Raw genomic sequence first — 21,578 nt, 5'->3', positions numbered from 1 at the left:
TGGAATGTGAAGTCAAATGGGCCTTTGGAAGTCTGAGCAACAACAAAGCTAGTGGAGGTGACAGTATTCCAGCTGAGCTATTCAAAATCCTAAAAGACGATGCAGTTAAAGTGCTACATTCAATATGCCCGCAAATTTGGAAAACTCAACAGTGGGCACAGGATTGGAAAAGGTCAGTTTACATTCCAATTCCAAAGGAGGGCAATGCCAAAGAATGTTCAAACTACCAGACCATTGCACTCATTTCACATGCTAGCAAAGTTATGCTCTAAATCCTACAAGCTAGGCTCCAGCAGTATGTGAATCGAGAACTACCAGAAGTACAAGCAGGATTTCGAAGAGGCAGAGGAACTAGAGATCAAATTGCCAACATACGCTGGATCATGGAGAAAGCTAGGGAGTTCCAGAAAAACATCTACTTCTGCTTCACTGACTATGCTAAAGCCTTTGGGAGTGTGGTTCACAACAAATTGTGGCAAGTTCTTAAAGAGATGGGAGTACCAGACCATCTTATTTGTCTCTTGAGTAACCTGTATGAAGGTCAAAAAGCAACAGAGAGAACTGGACATGGAACCACTGATTGGTTCAAAATTGAGAAAGGAGTTCGACAAGACTGTATACTGTTGCCCTGCCTATTTAACATATATGCAGAGCTCATCATCAGAAAGGCAGGGCTAGATGAATCATAAGTTGGAATTAAGATTGCCCGGAAAAATATCAACAACCTCAGATATGCAGATGATACCACTCTAATGGCAGAAAGTGAAGAGGAACTAAACAGCCTCTTGATGCGGGTGAAGGAGGAGAGCACAAAAGTTGGCTTGAAACGCAACATCAGGAAAACTAAGATCATGGCATCTGGTCCTCTCACTTCTTGGCAAATAGATGGGAAAGAAATAGAGGTAGTGACAGATTATATTTTCCTGGGCTCCAAGATCACCGCAGATGGGGACTGCAACCAAGAAATTAAAAGGCCCTTGCTTAAGGGGGAGGAAAGCTATGGCATATCTAGACAGCATACTAAAAAGCAGAGATGTCACCCTCCCGACAAAAGTGCATATAGTCAAGGCTATGGTTTTTCCAGTTGCAATGTATGGCTGTGAAAGTTAGACCATAAGGAAGGCTGAGCGCCTAAGAATTGAGACCTTTGAATTGTGGTGCTGGAGAAGGCTCCTATGAGTCCCTTGGACTGCAAGGTGATCAAACTGGTCAGTCCTAGAGGAGATCAACCCTGACTGCTCTTTAGAAGGCCAGATACTGAAGATGCAACTCAAATACTTTGGCCACCTAATGAGAAGGAAGGACTCACTGGAGAAGAGCCTGATGCTGGGAGCAATAGATGGCAAAAGAAGAAGGGGACGGCAGAGAATGAGGTGGCTGGATGGAGTCACTGAAGCAGTTGGCGTGAGCTTAGGTGGACTCCGGGGGATGGTGGAGGACAGGAAGGCCTGGAGGAATGTTGTCCATGGGGTCACAATGGGTCGGACATGACTTCGCGACTAACAACAACAACAACAAGCCAAACTCATCCAGCAACCTAGTGGACCAGGAGTAATAGGGGGCTTAGATATAAATGCATATTAGTGATGAAGCAGCAAGGGAAGAAGAACCATTTGGCAACCCCAGACTTAATAAAGACAATCTCCCAGGGAGAAGAAGGTCCATTTCATGCCTTTCAGAATCTGTCCTGTTATTGTTTATGGAGAGCTAACCCCTTTGCATTGTAGTTTAAATGGACTTCCAGTAAATATAATTAGGAGGGTCCCGCACAATGAAATCTGTTTTCAAACACCTACTGACTGTGGCATAGTTGGTGGAAGCAATAGATCAAGGGCGGTTTGATGTTCCTTTTCCTCAAAACCTGCTAACAAAGGAACAATGTAGCAGAGCCAGTAAAATGCCACATGCTGGGTTGAATAATCTCAGTACTACACCTCAGCTACAAATAAATAACAGCTATACATGCATTGGATAAAGAAAACATTATCTAGAAAAGCAAGTACTGAACGTGGGCAGATCAGGGGCCTTCAATTTACTAACATATCCATGCAAAAGACAAGTTTATGTTTACAGTAGTTATTACAGAAAGACAGAACCATCTCTTAAGTTTACCCCACAGGGTAAGAGATCATGAAGAGAGGAACTTAAGAAATAATGAGGAAGCTGATGAATGTACATTCTTTTAACTGGCAAAGTACTGACATTTATTTAATGTACACACAGTGATCATTTTCAGTTGAATCTTTATGAAACAGAAACCCCACACCACTGGTTTTTGATTTAATATTTCTCTTTGAAGACCAAACATAGTGCTGGAGATATGGGCCAAAGCAAACACTATTATTTGTTTGTTTATTATATTTGCATGTCACCCCATAGCCCAGGGGCTCTCCAGGTGGCTCACAGGAAAACAGGAACAACATAACATAGCCATAATAAAATAAGAACAACAACAACTAAAACCACATATTATACAATTAATGTAAGGTATGAAGCAGGAAGATAATAAAAGCAACAATAAAACCAGCGGTGAGAATACCATAATAAAAACATAATTCTAAAAGCAAGTACTAAATTAAAAAGTCTTTATTTGGTGGCAAAAACAGAATAACGAGGGTGCCAGTCACACCTCTTTAGGAAGAGAATTCCAGAGATGAGGTACAATAAGGAGGAGGCCCCTTTTCTTGCCAATTCCCCCTCCCCACTTCATACAGTGGGAGACTCATGAAGAAGGGCCTTCATTGACGATCTAAGTGATCTGGTAGGGATATATGGAGCCAGGCATTCCTTTAGATAGCCCACTCCCAAGCTGTTTAGGGTTCCTATGTTAGCATAAGCACTTTGAATTGGGCTTGGGCAATGACAAGCAGCCAGTGCAATTAGTGAAGAACCAGCATGATATGCATGCTAGGACCAGTCTTCGTTAATAACCACACTGCTCTGCTTTGGATTAATGGAGTTGCTTGAACCAAAGGCAGCCCCACAAAGAGCACATTACAGTAACCCAGGCAAGAGGTTACCAGCACATGGATAACTGTGGCGAGGCTCCACTCATTCAAGTAGGAACATAGTTGAAAAATCAGCCTGAGTTGGTAGAAGGTGTTCCTGGCCACTGAGGCCACCTGCAAAACAAAGATATAGCGAGCATCTCCATCTTTTCTTTTCTTTTTTCAGTAGCATCGGAACCAATCCAGATCAAAACCCCAGTGTGCAGTAAGGTTTTAAGCCTTCCAAATTTGCATGGCAAGGAACTGGTCTATCCAAAGAAGTCACCATTCTGTACTACAAATCTAGACTGGATCACAGTGGGTGGGATCAGTGTTAAAGCTTACCCTTTACACAAGGGACCCAATCTGGGTTGGGGGCCCACAAGACTAATAAGTAATATCTGCTTTGGGGCTCATGCCTACTTTGATTTAAAAGCAAAGGCAGCACAGCTATATTTCCATCACCACACCCTCCAATCTACCACATGAAAATGGAATATCACAGTGGGAACAACATAACGACCCTAAGGGTGTATGTACATGAATAATCTGTTTTGTTTTTAATTGTCTTGAAAAAGGTGGAAGTCTTTTAATGTGATAAATCTATTAGGTGGCCTATCTTTGATCCAACAACAAAGGAACAGCCCCACCTGGAGGTAAGAAGAGGAAATACATACACAGGCAAAGGATGAAAGAACTAAAATAGGCGCACGGATCTGCAAATCAGAGATAAATATCTTTGTCACTGAGCACTGCCTAATCCAATTTTCAGCATTAAATTAGGTATTATTTAAAGCCTTGTTCTAGAAGTACAATGTACAACAGTGAAGTGCAAGAATTAGGCACCACAGATATCCTCTGAAATGTACCTTACCAGAAGTCACATTGAACAAGATCATGCCCTTAACATTCCTCAAAAGGCTGCAGCTACTCCTGCCACCAAACAGAATTTTGGTAGCTTGCAGAATTCAAAACATACTTTTTAGTAGATCTCTCCACAGGGGCAAGCAGGGAATAAAGCTAAATACTCCAGATTATTTTACGAACTACTACTTATATCAAGTTAAAGATCAGTCTGTTGCTAGCAGCTTTTTCTAAAGTAGAGTCTAACAGAAATGATATGCCTTTCTAACTAAACAGCTGTTCCACAGCTACAAGTTAATACTGCTCGCCATAATTTAGGAGCAGATTGAATCAAAATTCATGTCCTAAGACATGCTCTGAAGGTATACAACACAACAACCTTGCTGAAGTCTGTGTCTGCTGAGTGCCTGGATGGGAGACCTCCTATGAATCCCAAAGTACACTATATTTTCTGTGGAAAAGGATAGAAAATAAATTGAATGAATCTGAAGCAGTGGCAACCTCCTAAGGCAGGCTATTAAAACACCACTCATTTAGTCACATGTTGTAAAAGGCTGGATTGAGGTCATTTTGGAGCAGCTGACCTACCCCCTTTGCCTTATGTTCTGACTATTTCTATGAATTCTGCCTCCTGTCCTTATAGCTAAGAAAATTTGGCTGGGGCATCTTGAGTCCTTTGTCTGATAGGGGAACCTGAACGGAAGATCTGTTTGCTGACAACTACACCAGATCCTGAACATAGCTTGCCCTAAACAAGAGCTGGAGCAAGGAGGAAGGTGAATTTGTTGGACAGGTCTTTCAACTTGATTTTTGCTCTCTGCTTAATCCATTCCAAGTTCTGCCTTTTAATTAAACTACTTCTGTGCAATTATAAAAGTAACAGGTGAAATATTCAGGATTACTTGGCATATCCATGATGCTTTGTGACTTACCAACTTAAGAGGAACGATACTGGATCAGACCAAAGATCCATCCAGTCCAGCATTCAACTCCAACAGCAGCCAGCCAGATGTTCATTTGAAGTCTACAAACTAGCCTTGAATGCAGTAAGTTCATGTTCTTCTATTCATGTTCTTCACCAGGAAGATCACAGGAATAGTGAGTCTGAGATGTAGATTAATACCTATTGATAGCCTCAGCCTCCATGAATTTGTTTAATCCCTTTTTAGGGCCATTCAGATTGTGCCTGGCGTTTACCGCAAGCTTCCGTCTGAGAAATAAACAAAATGAGCAGTGTTCACAGCTGTATCCCCAGTTTTAGGGACTCTATTGTCCCTAATTCAAATACAGGTCTAAGTTGAAGAGACAGAAAATGTGGCTGGTTCCACCTGGCTTTGTGATACTCCTCCTTTAACAACAACAAAAACCCGACCACTGCATCTCTTCATAGTCACACTGCATCAGAACAAATTTCTCAGATAGCTTCAGCTCAAAGCACTGCATCTCAGAGGTAGAGAACAACCAAGTTCTGCTCACCAAGAGAAAGATAATTAACCTCTCCAAATGGCCTTGCCCCTGACAAAGCGATTCTGAAGCCAACAGAGCTAAGCAGAAGAAAGATGCTTGCTTAATATTCCTGGGGACTCAGTGTAAACAGGTTTGTTTCCATTTCTTTACAAAGAGAAATAAACAGTCCCCCAGTTTGCTGCCCATGAAGAGATGCAAGCAAGTGGCTGGCTGTGTGAACTAGCAGCATGAGTAGCTCACCCATGAAAGAAAACAGACAGGGACTGAAGATGTTTCCTTGAAGCAAAAAAGAAACCTGTACAGGAGTCCATGGGGAGCCCATTTCTTGCTTAATCTGTTCTGACCATAATTGTTTTCTAATGATGATGTCCTTGTTTGGCCCCAGCAGACTCAGAGGCCTAGATTGACACTGAGGCTTCCTATGTCCTGGCTACTATTATGTGTACTCTAGTAAACAGTGCAGTCAACTAAACGCTGGGCATTGTCCACATCTGAGTGTGAGGTAGGAGAAATAGACTACATTTACAGCTGAAAGGAAAGCAAATTCTCTCAGATGATGGCTCTGAGACTGCCAGTTCTCAGAGATGGAAAGATTATCTTGTACCTCAAAACAGTTTCAAGGGAAAAAAACTGAAGATGTAAGATTTCAGCATTAGACAGAGAAATTATATAAGATTTCCTGCCTGATAGAAAAACTGTATTTCAATTCCAATTCATTCAAAAAGTAAAGTACCCAGGAGTGACGTGGCTGCAGAAAAGGCAGGTGCTATTTGGGGCTGCATTAACAGAACTATCACTTCCAAATCATGTGAAGTAGAAGTTCTCCTCTATTTGGCACTGGTTAGGCCTCAACCTGAGTACTGCATCCATTTCTGAGCAGCAGTGTTTAAGAAAGAAACAGAGAAACTGGAAAAGCTCAGAGGAAGGAAACAAAGTCCTATGAAAAAAGACTGAAAAAACAGGGCATGTTTAGCCTTTAGAAGAGTGAGGGGATATACGGTTAGCACTCTTCAGATACTTGAAAGGCTGTTGCACAGATGAAGGCCCGGATCTCTTTCTGATCATCCCCAAGTTCATGACACATAATAATGGGTTCAAGTTATAGAAAGACAGATTCCAATTACTGAGGGAAATTGTGGGCTTTCCCACATTGGTGCCATTCAAGAGGCAGCTGGACAGCTATCTGTCTGGGAGGCTTGAACTGAGATTGCTGCACTGAGCAGGGAGGTTGGGCCCAATGGACTTAATGGCCTCTTCCAACTGTACTATTCTATAAGTTTATGATTCTATAATCTCTAAATTAAAGGAAAACTAATGGTGAAGAGACAAACTGATTGGGCAGAATTTAGGAGGAATCAAGACAGAACAAAGTAAAAGAAAAGTCAGCAAGCTGATTCAAGGCCTAGCCAAGAATCTTGGAGAAGGAGCTCTGTACCAGCCTGGCAGATGCATCGGCCTTTCTTTTACAAGCTGGAAGGCTGGGGCTAAAGCAAACAAAGGAACTTCAACTGATTTGGGTAAACCTGTAATCTAAGGCAAAGGTGAGAAAAATCTAGAGGTCTGCTGAATCATTCGCAAAACCTATCTAATCCAGCATCCTGCTTCCTACATTGGCTATCCATGGAGAAGCCAAAAAGAAGATAATGAAGGCAGTTGTTCTCGACCAACTGGTTTTCAGAAACATGCTGCATCTGATCACAGAAGTGGTATACACCAATCATGATTAGTAGCCATTAATAGCTTTACCCTTCACCAATGTATCTAATCCCTTTTAAAAGCTAAATTAGCAGCCATTGTTACATCCAGACATTGAGACTTAACTATGCATTGTGTGAAGAGTTACTTGCTGAAACACTAACTGTTCAGCTATAATGCAAAAAGAAAAAAATGTAGGGGGTGGGTCAAATGGCACAATGTTTTTTCATTTGTATAGCCAGGAGTCTTCTCTCTGAAAGCAACCGGGTTTCTAGCATTATAAAGCCACTGCACTGTAGTGGTTAGACTGTTCAATAGGGACTTGCAAAGATTCAGGGTCAAATCCCGACTCATTCATTAAGTTCACTGGATGCCTTTGGTCCAGTCACTGACTCTCAGCCTATCTACTTTACAGGGTTGTTGCTGGGAGGATAAAATGATGGGAGAAAGTATGACTATGTTAGCTGCCTTGAGTGCCTTGCTGGAAAACGGTGGGAGCTAATTATAATTAACAAATAATAAATAGTTAGAAAAAGGAAAAAACTCCCAATTTTCTATACAGAATGCAAAATTTTATACATGTTTTTCATATTCCTTTGTTACCGTTCCTTTTTCTTAAACTAAAAAATCCTTAACATTGCAATTGCTTCAGTCCCGTGAGCAGAACAGTAGTAGCATTTCCAGCTTCTACAATATCCTTTTGGAGACATGATGACTAGAACTATGTGTATTCCAACTGTAGTTGCCCCATAAATTTGTACCAATTATGATCTCTTTCCTAATGATCCCTAATATGGAGTTTGCCTTTTTTCATGGCAGCTGCCCACTGGGTTGACAACTTCATTGAGCTGTCCATCACAACCCAGGTCTTTTCATTGCCAGCTAATACTACACTAAAAAAAAACTAGCTTCCCAGCCCAGCCCTTCCCTTCACCCCAGTGTGCACAGTGATGCAGTTGGGTAGCTTTACACTCTACATTTAATGGTGATATTGCAGGAAGGGAGTGCTTTAGCTTGCACTGTGTATTACTTCACTTATTTCAAAATGTGGTCAGCTTTACAGCATTTAGGGGCCTTCCTGGGGCCTTAGTCCTGCTGAGCAGGACACTGCCCAAATGCATCACTGAATGTTTACCACTTTACACTTAGCATTGAACCACATTTGCCATTGCATTGCTCATTCATCCAGTTCAAGGAGATGTTTTTGGAGCTCTTTGCAATTATTGATACCTACACAAATCCAACAAGAACAGTCTTTCTCTCCTTTTCAAGGCCTATTCATGACCCTGCCAGTTTGCACTGGCCACGAAAAAAACCTTGCTCCTCATGGTTAAACTTGATTTGGGACATTTGCATGCAAGTTCAACTGCTGCCATATATAGCTGTCAACCCTTAATAACAAATGCTTTTAGCACATCATCACACACAGTGCACACCTTCAGTGCTTCAGAAGGCTGTACCTGCAATAGCCTGCCAAAAGCTAAATCCTGAGTGAATGCATGAAATCAAGTTTCCAAAGGCTAATACATGGTTTAACTGCATCCTACATTGACAACATAGGACACAGGAAATCCTAACTTTTTATTTTAATGTACTGTAAGCATACAGGGCTCCAATCCAGACTGGGACCACCATACACAGGTAGAGGGGTTAAACTTACCCACCTAGCCACTTTCCTCCCAGCCCCAGATTCACCAACGCACATGGAACTAAAAACCAACCAAACAAAAACTTTCAATAGAGGAACTTGCTTGTGTGGTTTCTACCCAAAGCAAAGGGAAAATGGTTGGTGGGAATGTTTCAATGTCCCTCAACCTGCAGATCTAACTCCAGATCATGGCCCCACAACCCTGCATTAACATAAAGCCAGTGCACAGGCAGGGTTTCCAATAATATAAAAATTTAAATGGGTAGCCAGTAACAGGAATTAGTGTTTAAAAAGATCCTGAAATATCTATGCTTTCAAACAAAAAGTGATGTCTGATTCACAGGGAAAAGGAACACTGAGGAAGGATTGCAAAATACGCATTTCCCAAGCCATTGTGCTGCTTCCTCCATGACTCAGAAGACATAATGCTATGCAGAGAGAGAGAGAGAGAGAGAGAGAGAGAGAGAGAGAGAGAGAGAGACCGCGCGCGCGCGCAAGCCCAGAAATGATGGTAGGTTTGGTTGAACACCAGACTGTCCACTAGATTCCACTGACTTTTGATTATCTTTTCTTGACTTTTCATAGGGCACTAAACAGGCTGGCAAAGACCTGCTGTTATTCCACTCTGGATTTGGGACTACTCAGGGCAAACAGAGAGCCTATCAACAGTTTTCCCACAACACAGTAGCACACTGTATCAACTAACCACTCACCTTGGCAGGGCTGTAATGCTGAATCATGACACCTAGGCTGCCAAGTAAGAAGAAAGCAGCAGAAATGAACTGGACCTCATCCCATACATTAACTGAAAAACCATCAGCCTGTGCCTGACAGAGGTTAATGAGGCCATAGAGACACAAGGCCAACAGTCAAGACTTTGCATGGCTTATTGGCAACAGCTATCAAACCACAAGCTCTTCTCCAGCACAAAAGAAAACTTCAATCAACTCTACAGCATGGAGGAGATGTCAAGGTCATTATTTTTTCTGATCAATTGTGTTAGGTCCAAGGAAAATTCCAGAATATCAGGCTTTGGCTGCAAAGGCTTCAGATCTTTCAATGACTGCTTCAGAATTTGCTTTCCCTTTTCTTCATTGGTCTGGATGGGTGAATTTCAGCTGTGGATCCCATCCCATGAATCACGCAGGACCTTCCTTCTCCATTTCAGGCTGCCAACAAGGCAGGCTTTCTGCTAATTGCCCATTCCTACTGGAGAAGATATCAATGATCCACAAACTGATTTCAGAATCCGTTGGACTGTTATGAGAAGATTAAGATTTTCAGAAGCTACTGGAATTTGAGCTCTTCTGGACAATGATTTGTTGAGGGGTTGTGGGTTGTTTTCACTATTTTCATTTGCTACTGCTGGATTTTATACCACAAACCAGGGTCAGCATGACTTCTTTGGCCTCAATCACATTTTTCCTATGCCTGATAAGAAGTAAAGAGTGCCCCTGTGCATGCTACTACAAAGTCCTCCTGTATTACTGCCATTTACATTATGTACAATTCATATAGCCTCCTTTACTACTGCCCTTCTATTTTCTTCTACTTTGAGAAAGGGAATGGGTTGTCCAGTTAATTTCCCCGTTATCTGCAGAAGCATCCAGTACCTGTTTAAATCCAAACTTGAGTTCTGTATTTTGTTTCTTTTTTATGGTATTGATTAGTGGGGGAATGCCTTCATTTTAACCTTCCAATTGCTTAAGTACCCTTATTAAAGATTATATAATTATTAAAGATGCTGTGCCTTCTCAGGGAAAAAATATTTAATGCTTCTTTCCATTAAACATCCCTATTTTAAATAAGCAAATGGCAGCTATAGCAGGCAGACATTCTTGAGGATCATAGCAGACAAGGAAAGGCTGTTTAACCCTTTCCTTCCATGCTGTGGAAGAAAATCACTCCTCTGAAGCTTCTATTTACATTAGGAGGAAGAGTTCCTATTACCAGCAGGAACGTTCCTCCCAATACAAATAACAGCTTTAAAAGAGCAATTCTTTTCAGGCTCACAGCAAAAAAAGAACAGTTGAATTCCTTCCTCTTCTTGATACTTAACTATGGCAATTATCATACATGTAGCAGCTGTTGTTTGCATTTTATAATATGCACATTAAATATAAAAATACATTTATAAATAATGAATAGTTCCAATTTAACTTGATGTCAAAGCCCTTCAATTCCCTACACTTGCCCTCCATCCCACAACTGCAGATTATCCGTCTGGTTGTTCCTCGATTACTTAAAGATGTTATTGTCCCACCTTGATGGAGCAATTGATGCCAGAAGGTAACATCTAAGCCCAGCATTTCTGCTTGATAGTCAGGAACAAAAGAATCCCACAAGATCAGATCAAAGGTCCATCTAGTCCAGAATTCTGTTTGGATGTTTTCTTTGCATTTTAATTGTTTTTAAGGTTGTTCACCGCAGCCTTTCAACTGTCCCCCTGTTCAAAAAGTTTGAGGATCCCTGGGTTAGCTGGGCCTGCTGCAAAAGGTATTATACAAGCTAGCATAATTCAGTCTTCTTCAAGAAGCTCCCAGACCAGAAGTAATGCTAGTTCAGAAATGAAGAGCATTAGCAGAGATATGTCAGTATCTGTCCTAACATGGCCATACTCTTTTTAATCACATTATTCAGTAACAACCGAATAACTGCATTTGCTTGTTATTGCTTTGCTATTTCTCCTTTCTTCAGGGAGATGAATCCAGATAACTTTCCATACTTTACATGTGCCCATGTTCCAGTTTTCAATTACTGCCTTCAACCCAACAATATAATTGCTCATCCACTCAATCCATTTGCATTTCCACCTCTGTAGTAGCTGAAATGCTAGCTCTGTGTATCATCTGAAGCTATGAGAAACTTCCTTGAAAGCAGCAGCTAAAACCTATTTCTCCTCCACCTATTATACTGCTGAACTGGTAGCTGGGCTTGGTTCTTCAGAAAACCACCTTGAGTAGGGAAGAATCTCTCACCCTACAAAGTTTCCTTTACCTGCGATTTGACATGGTCGTACTCTTCTGTCCCACGTGGAACACTCCTGAGAGAAGTGAGGTAGTCAAAAGTAATTACCGCTGTCTACAAAACAAGACAGAAACAAAAGTATAAACAATGTATACTCCTGCCTAATGATTCCTTGACCTAGAAGTACAACCCTTTGATTTTTTGCTCAGTTGCTCCACTATTGCTATTTTTACCTGTCTAAAAATTCATCAAGAATTCAGCAAGTTATCAGGACACCCAAGTCCACATGCTCACCTTTCTGCTGAAGCCTTTAAGCAAGAGATCTTTTAGTACCAGCTTCAAAAATATGCTTGAGCTTAAAATGAATAAGTGAAATCTAATAGGAATGGGGGGGAAAAAACCTTTCAGATGATGACCACAGGTTTCCTGAGAAGTGGATTACAGAGAAGGGCATTTGCCTTGCAGAGTAAAAGAATTAGATACATGAAAAACAAAGGGATTTATACAGGATCACTTTGAAGGATTTTTTATCAAAGAAAAGACAAAGAACTCTGGAGAAACCATTGCCCAACCTAGCCTGTCTCATGACTGAAACAGAGGAATGTGAGAATGAAGTTTCAAGAAAAAGCTGCCCAGAGCTGACTTTTACCTACTGGAGACCTTTGTTTTGCTAAGTATTTCATGAGCAGAGCCATCTGGAACCAGGGGTCAGCCTAGATGGCCCAGGAGGCCCCTTCTGACTCACTCAGTTTCTATGTTTTACCCACTTTTCACAACTGCATCACAATCTGCTATGATGACATATATGTAATTCCTTGGTATGGATGTAGTTTGGATAGTAAGACAAATGCACATGCTAGGTCCAAAGAGTGTAGAAGTTGGGGAATTTTCTAGATTTGTTTCCTCCTCAGTGGATCACTTCACTGCTTTGCCCCCATGACATCATACAATCATCGAATTAGAGGTTGTTTTCTGCTTTATTTCCTGGCACAGTTTCTGGATCTTTCGCACTTCCATGGCAAGCAAAAAAGAAACAGGCAGTGTTTTTGTACAGTGATGGGAAAAACTACACCTGCTAAATTTCTGCCAGTTGTTAAAGGCATGCAATTTCTGGCAAAAAACAAAGGGAACCTTTAAATTTGAGAAAAGCCTGATTATGATTTTTCATTTTTCATGAAATGTTGCAGCACTATAAACTACAAATATGGATTCTTAGTTAACCATGCCCAGTATAACTTAGGAAGAATCAAATCAGATAGATATATCTATTTTATTTATTTATTAAAACATTTCTATGCCACCCCATTCGCCGAAGCCTCGGGGCGGCTCACAACATTAAGTTAAAATACAAACATTAAGTATATTAAAAGTACATATATTACTTTTTAGCAAACAGACCCTATGGAGTACAACTCCTTTTAAGGTCAATTCAGGCTAATCCCAGGCCATAAAATCATTATGCCTTTTGTCACCCAAGCTGCAAGACTAAAACTTACTGTGGCAACAGCACGACCTACTCGAACAATTCCAAAATCATTGGGATCCAGGTTCTTCTTGCCATATAAATAGGAACCAGTTGCTGCCATGGCTGCTACACTGGCAAATGATGTGAGTTTTAATGCTCTTCTGGCCATGGTGGCAAATGCTGTAGAGAAATAAAGGAGTCATTACTGGGAGAAGAAAAGGGTGGATATTCTAAAGCAAAATGGCAGAAAGTTCCAACTTTGGTGATTGATCTGAAGAATTTCAAGCAGGAGTTGTCAATGTACAGCACGGTGAATCCTTGTTGCTTTCCTGGACCACAGGAGGAAATACAGGCTTGGCTATGACACAGAATCAAGGCTGCCCAATAAACTTGTCTGTTCCCAGCTAAGTAGTCTGGGTAAGTAGTCTGTCTGTTCCCAGCTAAGTAGTCTAAGTAATGCATATGTACTTGGGTGTTCAGTCCCATGCTGCTCACTGGGACGTATTCCCAGGTAACAAAGTGTAAGAATGAAACCTAAAAAGCAGAAAACCCAGGAACAGATTGGCAGCTATGTACTGTTATGTGCACTAGAATGGCATTTTATCAATTTGGCAATAAACGACTTGCCAGATCTGTTTCCAAACTTGGGTTTGCTGTGAAATCAGAAAGGCTACTGGGAAGAGGCAATAGAGAGAATTATACAGAGAGAGTCATTGTGGTGTAGTGGTTAAAAGCATGAGAATGAAACTCAGGAGGTCTGGGTTCTAGTCCCCACTCAGTCATGGAGCCAAGTGCGTGACTTTGGGCCAGTCACAGATTTTCACCCCAACCTAATTCACAGAATTGTTGTTGTGTGGATAAGACTGAGAGCAAGATAAGGAGAATTATGTAAGCCACCTTGAATTATTTTAAAAAGGAAGAGAAATGTGGGAAATAAATCTAATAAAGCAAATAAATAATCAAACAGACCCTTATAAATAGTCCCAGTCCATCTTCTCCTCCACCTCCTAGTTCAGGAACATGACTTGCATTCTTCACATTCCACATGAGTATTGCAAGCAATAAACAAGTTGTGACCCCTTGTTTTCCTTGCAATGTCTAGTTCAGCTCAGTGCTGCGATCCATAGGAACACAGGAAACTGCCTTATACTATGTCAGAACATGGTTCCGTCTAGCCCATTGTTGTCAACACGGAGTGGTAGCAGCTGTTCAAGGTCTGGGGCAGAAATTTTGGTGTTATGGCCTCTCCCTATGGCTCCCATTGCACCAGAGAAGAAACTGTATACTCTCTTGTATAAAGAAGAGACCCTATAAAGACACTGGAGATGCCTGTAAATCTCTGCCTGTAAATTTTTTCTACCATTTTTCTTTTGAACTTTTTGTTTAATCTTCTGAGTCCTAGATCTTCCGGACAAGCAATTTCTTTTAAAGAAATCATCACATTCTTATCTCTTCTTTCCCATGTTCTTCCTTTTTAATTATTTTTAAGAACTGTTTAAAAAGAATTCCATCTGCCATATTTTATTCTCACTCCAAGCCATGTTCTGCGGTTTGTGTCATCTCCAGTGATTGCAGCATCTAGCGTGGGATGTCAATTTCAAGCAGGGGGACCAGAGTGGCAGCTGAGTTTGTAAGAAATTCAGACACCTGTTCTTTGTACAAATTCCTCATGTCATAAAAAGGAAACTATTAAAATGTAAGGTAAAAAGAAGTGTTTGAATGAATTGCTTGGGAAAATTTCCATAAGGCATCAGCATGTATACAAGCTGTAACAACATCCCTGGGAGGAAATTTTAGTGCCCTGCCAGCTCCACAATTCGCTTCCCATGCTCTGATTTTCAACAACAAACCATGGACCCCTAAGTAACTCAGTGGTCTAGGTTTGCACATCACATTCAACAACCCACAAACAAGTTGACTGTAAGTTGTTGATTAAAAGTGGGAGTGGTGAATGACTGGGTTAGTACACTCACTCTCTCCCACTCATGCATGACAGTACATGTGTTGTTTTAAACCATGGGCTGGCATTACATGCAAACCAAATCAACAGCTTTATATCACAAAAGAAGGTTTAGATCAGATCACCAGAGTGAGTGTTGGAAGTTGGACTGCCCCCCTTTCTCCTTCCAAGCAGATCAAGACTACTAATTATAATCTTCATTATGTTAAAGCAAGCCAGCCAGGTTAACTTTGAAATAGAAAAAGGACTATTGTAGAAGCTGTTAGTAAAAGCCACCGAATTAGAGAGAAAGTACAGCTAATGCCAAAGAATTGATTCCATATGGAGCTTCCTCCTTCCTTCTCAACCAACCAGAGTTAGCTTCATCCTCAGGGAGGTTCCCACTGTTTGTGGGACAGATGGCAGGAAAGCTGGATGCTACTCAATTGACCTGCTCTCTTGAGCTGGCATCAGGTGATAAAACTGATTGTGTTCTATCCTTCATCCTCTGACCTAGTCTCTTCAACCCTGTCTTCCACGGGACCAAAGGTGGTCTGATTCTGATCAGCGGCTGGGCTTATCTTGGGGTTTGCTGGCCTTGGTATTTCAGCCAAGAATTCTGACCATACCTCTTCTTCCATTTCAGATTCAGCCTCTGAGGTAATGATCTTGTAATGGTGTCCTTACATCAAGCACATTTCATTCCAAAAATCTGTGGGTCTGTTACTAGCTTCTATACATGGAAATAACTTTCTACCTGCCTGGATGACTTAAAACCTGGAATCTTTCCAGCTCTGGTTGCCACAGTCTTATACACAGACTACACATATATAGTCTTGGCAGCAATGAAGTTCTGTAAATTCTACAAAGATATTTCAGTCATCGTCATGATGATACAACCTGCCTGCTATTTAAACTATGTAATTGTAGAGGACTGCAAAGATAAAAGTAAGAATGAAGCCATTATTATACCTGGGTTTCCATTATACAATACCCCATTATGAATACAAACCATATCATGCAAATAACTGCCATGTCATTCAAACCCAGACCATTACTCACAGTGTAGCTTGTTTGTGGGCTACAAGACACCTTGACAATCCATGGGATATTTTAGGGGTTGTTGTATCCATGATGGATTGTGAACCTGGGCAAGCAAATAGGTTTATTTTTTATTTCTCTCTCTTTGGACAGCTGTCAAAAGATGAGCTGTCAAAGGAAAAAAACTGAAAGAAGTTTCTGCTCGATTTTGGTAGATCACCCCTTTCATGACAAAATTTTCCACTTTCTTTGGCTGGATCTGTCTCTCCTTAGTGCTCTCACACCTTCCCAATACTTTATCTGCTTGGGAAATTGGAAACTGTGAGTCACCCCATTTATAGGATCATGAAGCTTTAACATTGGTCAAACTCAGACTTCCTTTTAAAACAGAATTTTTAACAGGGTAATTAGGGTTTTTAATGGTGGCAGAAGCATATACATATGTATATGATCCTGTCAAAAATCCTATTTATAAACCATTTTTAAAAGAAGCCTGAGTTTTGACAGTTCCTGTAAGTGGGCTTGCTTGCACTTCTCCACCTTCCTGAGCATCCAGAGTGGGAAGCCCACAAGCAGAACATGAGGGAAATAGCAACCTCCCACTCATGTTCCCAGCATTTGGTATTATGAGGTATACTATTGATTAATGTATTCTTTAAGAATATCCTCTAATAGTGCTTTTCTGGGGAGAAGAAAAGATCAGCTTTTTAAATCAGTGAAAAAAGTATGGGCACTGGTAACACACACTTTTCATATACATGCTTTTAACCAGCATGTACCCTACTCTTCCAGAATATCCAAGAAATAAGAGAGAAAATCAAACTTAAATTAGGAATGCTAAAAGGCAAGCAAGAGAACGTACTATGTATCCAGGAGAAAATAAAGAGAAGGTAGAAGGAACATACAGAAGAACAATGCAGAGGACATGAAATGGTGACAGACTTCTTCAAAGAGGAATCCTGTAAGAAGAGCCTTCAATATTCAAAAGCAAAGTGAAAGCTGCTCTGAAAGCACTTGCAAAGAAAAAAGCAAGAACAATAGATAGAACTACTCCAAGTTTCAAAAAATGAATCAGTCCAAATCCTAACAAAACTATGTCCACAAATATGGAAAACAAAACAATAGCCTGCAGACTGGGAACATTCAATATAAATTAGAATTCCCATGGAAGGAGATAAAAAAGTGCAGCAACCATTGAACCATTGCAATAATCTCCCACACAAGCAAAGTGATGCGCAAAGTGTTGCCACAAAGAATACTTCCCTATATGGAGTGAAAAATGCCAGATGTCCATGCTGCAGTCCAAAAAGGAAGAGGCACTAGAGATCATATTGTAATTATATGTTGGCTTGCTGGCTACTGGAATTCACCAAAGAATTTGAGAAAAAGATCAGTCTGTGCTTTATGGACTACAGCAAAGCCTTTGACTGTGCAGATCACAAGAAGCTATGGATGGTCCTGAAAGAAATGGATGTTCCTCAGCACTTGATTGTCCTGATGGTGTAACTCAAGGGTCCTCAAACTTTTTCAACAGGGGGCCAGTTGAAAGGTGCCAGCGGGGTGCGCAGACCAGCGTGGGAGCGGGAGTGAGGGGGGGGGCGCACGTGCTGAGGCAGGAGGCGGGGCAGGCACAGGTGGGCAGGCGCACGCAGTGAGGCACGGCAGGGGCGAGCATGAACCTCGATGCAGAGGTGGGTGCGTGATGCAGCGGCTTGCTCGCTTGGAGATCGTTTTCTACGAGTGAGTCCAAAACGATCTACTTGTGAACAAGCTGCCATCTCCCTGTGCAGGGGGTGAGGCGGGCAGCAGTGTGCGTGTGAGGCCTGCGTGCGCACGCGCTGTGCATTGAAAACCTCTGAGGCGGGCTGGATGAATGGCTATGGCGGACCAGATCCGGCCCCCGGGCCATAGTTTAAGGACCCATGGTGTAACTTGTATCACAGACAAGAAGCTACAGTTACGACAGAATACAGGGAAATATAATGGTTTCTAATAGGCAAAGGATGCATTTTATCTCCCTATCTGTTCAATCTGTATACAGAACATATTCTAAGAGAAGCTGGATTAGAATCAGAGGAAGGAATGAAAATTGACAGAAGAAACATCGCTAATTTAAGATATACAGGTTATACCTTACTACATGCAGCAATGACTTGAAACAACTGATGAAAGAAGAAAGAACAAAAGCAAGACTGCAACTGAGTATTAAAAAAACAAAAAATCATGTCTACAGAATAATTACACGAAGAGATCAAAATTGTGAAAGCTTTCATATACCTCAGCTCAGTCTTCCATTCAAAGGGAGACTGCAGTCAAGCAATGTGAAGAAGACTGAGACTTGGAAGGGCAGCAACAAAGGAACTAGGGAAAAAAGCATCAAGGAAGGACATTTTACTGGAGAACAAGGTCAAAATCATCCACAATTCTTTTCTTCCAATTACAATGTATGGTTGTGAAAGCTGAACATGAAGAAAGCTGATAGGGAGAAAATTGATACATTCAAAACCAGGTGCTGGAGGAGAGTTTTGTGAATACCCTGGATGAACAGAAAGACAAACCAGTGGATCCTAGACCAAATCAAGTCAGTTTTCCTAGAAGTAAAAATGACAAAATAGAGGCCATTGTGCTTCAGACACCAAATATATGAGAAGGTTTGAATCCATAAGGGAAGCTGCAGGCTTGAACTTAGAAATACTGAAAGCAGCTGTCTTGTGCAGGACATTTTGGAGAGCCTTCATTTATTGGGTTGCCGTAAGTTGGATATAACAACAAACCTACTGAAAAGACATCAGCGGATATTAAAAAGAAAACTTTGTGGGTCATTCCACCCAAAGCAGAGGTGGCCAAATTGTGGTGGACAGTCTTCAGATGTATTGATCTTTAATTCTCATCAGTTAGAGCCAGCATAGCCAATATTGGCAGATCATGTGAGTTGCAGGCCCCATTCTATTAATTATGGGGCAACAATTCACCAATGAAAATGCATTCATCAAGGAGACATAGCCAATCTCAGTTCCCAGTATGTTACTGGATGAAACATGTGTCTGCTGCAAACATTCACATTTTTAGATGCACACTTAAATCACCCAAAACCTACACAGCAACAGGAAACTCAAGTATGTGGCAGCTGCATTATTATGGATGATCACCTTCTGCAGCAGTGGGGAAAGCAGCCCAATTTTTTCATGAACCACCAAAATGCTTTTTGACAAAATTAATTTCCTATATGAAAAAATTAAATTGAAAATGATTTTTTTCTGGGACAAAAATTGTCTCCTGTTATTTCAGTTTAGCCTCCAAAAAAAGGCAAGTGTGTTCTAATTGAAGTGTTCTGTTGAAGTCAAGTTTAGGCCATGAATGCTTGTACTGTATAATGTAGGCAACTTGTGGCTCTCCAGATGTTTTGGTTTATAACCTTCCATCAGCCCAAGTCAGCTAAATAATGAGGGATCATGGGAATATAGGAAAAACTGGTGGGAAAAAATGGTAGGGAAAATCTGGAGGCCCACAAGTCATCTGTATAACTGCACTTGGAAGTTTCTGAATGCAACAAGTCATATTCCCAGGCAAGTAGTTACCAGAACGCTGCCTAAGCTGCACATCTGCACCCATTTACTTGGAAGTAAGCCCCACAGAATTGAATGGGGCTTGCTTCTTAAAAGACATGTACAGAATTGAGCTGTAGATCTATTTGTCATTAAGGTGCCACCAACTTTTAAAGTGTTTTGTGTTTTCCAAGACTGGTTTTCCAAAGATCATCACCTACTCCTATCAAAGAAGTTACTGAGTTGGTCTTAATTTTCAATGCAAAACCACTTGGTCAATGAAATATTTAAATAGCTTTTTAATCCAACCATGCAAACATCCACCAAGAAAAAGTATGACAGGAAATGTTAGATGTTCAAACTTCTTTTTGCTTTGGGCATTTCATACATCAAGTATGCTAATATATTACAGTTAGTATCATCTGCCAGGTCTGGATGGCCATTGAAGCTTCCATTTCTCACAAGCGACTGTAAGGAACATAAAAACTAACTTCGGTGAAGCGAAATGTCAGGCTTCGGGTCTTGCTTAGGGGCATACGTGATATTTAAATTTCGGGGATCCATTAATGACCGTGGTCTTGGGTAAAGAAAGGCGGCAGGAGACCGGCACTACGGTAGTAGAAGGACGGGAGGCTCAAGGGGATGCGTTGCAGGACGGGGGCGGGCAGAACATGCTGATCGAGTGCACGGCAGGTCAACGCTGAGCGGCTGTTAATGAATCCGGTCTCGTCTGCACGGCCAGAAGGGATCACGGTGAGTGGGAAAGAGGAGTTCCTGCTCAATTACTTGTGCAACTGGGCGAGGGAGGCGCCGTTCCATGCCGGCTCTTTCGAACGCTCCGCTTTCTTTCCTTTCTCAATTCCACAAGGACTTTGTCCTTCTCCGCCGAAATGATTCCAAATGTGCCTTCTCTTCCCCTCCCTTTCCAACCCCCACCCCCATCCGAGCAGCCACAACTAGCGAAGGCAATGCGCCCTGTGCACTTACCGGCATTCGGGCGCCGCGACAATTTTACTCGGAGAAATCAAAAGGTTTTGCCCTCCCTCCCCGCACGCTCTTCATACGTAGTACCGACTTTCCCTTGAAAGGGATGCTGGGACTTGTAGTTTTTCCGAGATGCCAAGGGCTTATTATCCGTAGGAAACTCGGACTCTAAAGAACTACAATGCCGAAGCCCTGGGCGCTCTCATTGAATAGGGAAGAGAAGCATGGAGGACCGGCATGTTTTGCTGTCAATACTTAACATCTCTGTGTACTTCAGACCTAATAATGTACGTGCGTCAGCAACTAAGCTTGTTCTGTGGGATTTAAGAAATATGCATGCTCCGCATTGTGAACGTTTTTCGAAAGAATACAACAGGCCTATTCTATCTAGCCTAGAAACACGTTTCACAACCTCTTCAAGCTGTAAACATCCTGAAAAGCTTATTGTCAAGCAGTCTTAGCTGAGCATATGATAATACCACATGTGATCTGACCTTTACTTTTCTTCTAAGATTCCCCCATTTAATATTGAGTGAAAAAAATTTGAAAGAATGCTTAAGGTTGGAATCCTAAGCACAGTAAGAAGTGAGCTCCACAATACAGTGGTGGGGCTCATTTTTCAGTAAAATTCAGGATTGTGCTTCTCATTACAGCTTCTACTGTGGAAGTAACATTATAGAAGGGGGAGAGGGAGGGAGAGAGAGAAGGCTATTATATCTATACCACACAATAGCCAAAGCTGTTTAGACAGGTTACAGTAGTTCACAAACCAAACAATGCAATAAACCATAAAATTTTCAAAATGCAAATATTTAAAACCATAAATATTTGGCCTATAAAACACCTGGTGAATCTCTCAAGTGCTTAAATATGCTTGTATCTCAAGGCTGCATCGACCTGATGCTGTAAGGATGACAGTATAAAGTGGGCCACAACTGGGGGGCTGCCACCAAGAAATCATAATGGAAACTTCTTT

General features: G+C 41.4%; 1 protein-coding gene across 2 annotated transcripts in view; it reads right to left on the bottom strand.

The window, feature by feature from the left end:
• The window catches only part of ADCK1 (aarF domain containing kinase 1), a 146,157-nt gene extending 125,519 nt beyond the window's left edge, over nt 1–20,638 (bottom strand). For both annotated transcript variants that reach the window (XM_044436974.1, XM_044436975.1), the window contains exons 1-3: nt 20,606–20,638; nt 13,125–13,273; nt 11,659–11,742 (exon numbers count right to left, since the gene is read on the bottom strand). In XM_044436974.1, the coding sequence (XP_044292909.1) occupies nt 11,659–11,742; nt 13,125–13,262 (222 nt within the window). In that variant the 5' untranslated portion in view covers nt 13,263–13,273; nt 20,606–20,638. The remainder of the gene's footprint in view (nt 1–11,658; nt 11,743–13,124; nt 13,274–20,605) is intronic.
• Nucleotides 20,639–21,578: the final 940 nt, after the last annotated feature.

Source organism: Varanus komodoensis, unplaced genomic scaffold (genome assembly GCF_004798865.1).
Source record: "Varanus komodoensis strain SLA01 unplaced genomic scaffold, ASM479886v1 scaffold3, whole genome shotgun sequence".
In the NCBI taxonomy this organism is placed as follows: domain Eukaryota; kingdom Metazoa; phylum Chordata; class Lepidosauria; order Squamata; family Varanidae; genus Varanus; species Varanus komodoensis.
This window is presented reverse-complemented; position numbering and strand designations above follow the sequence as displayed.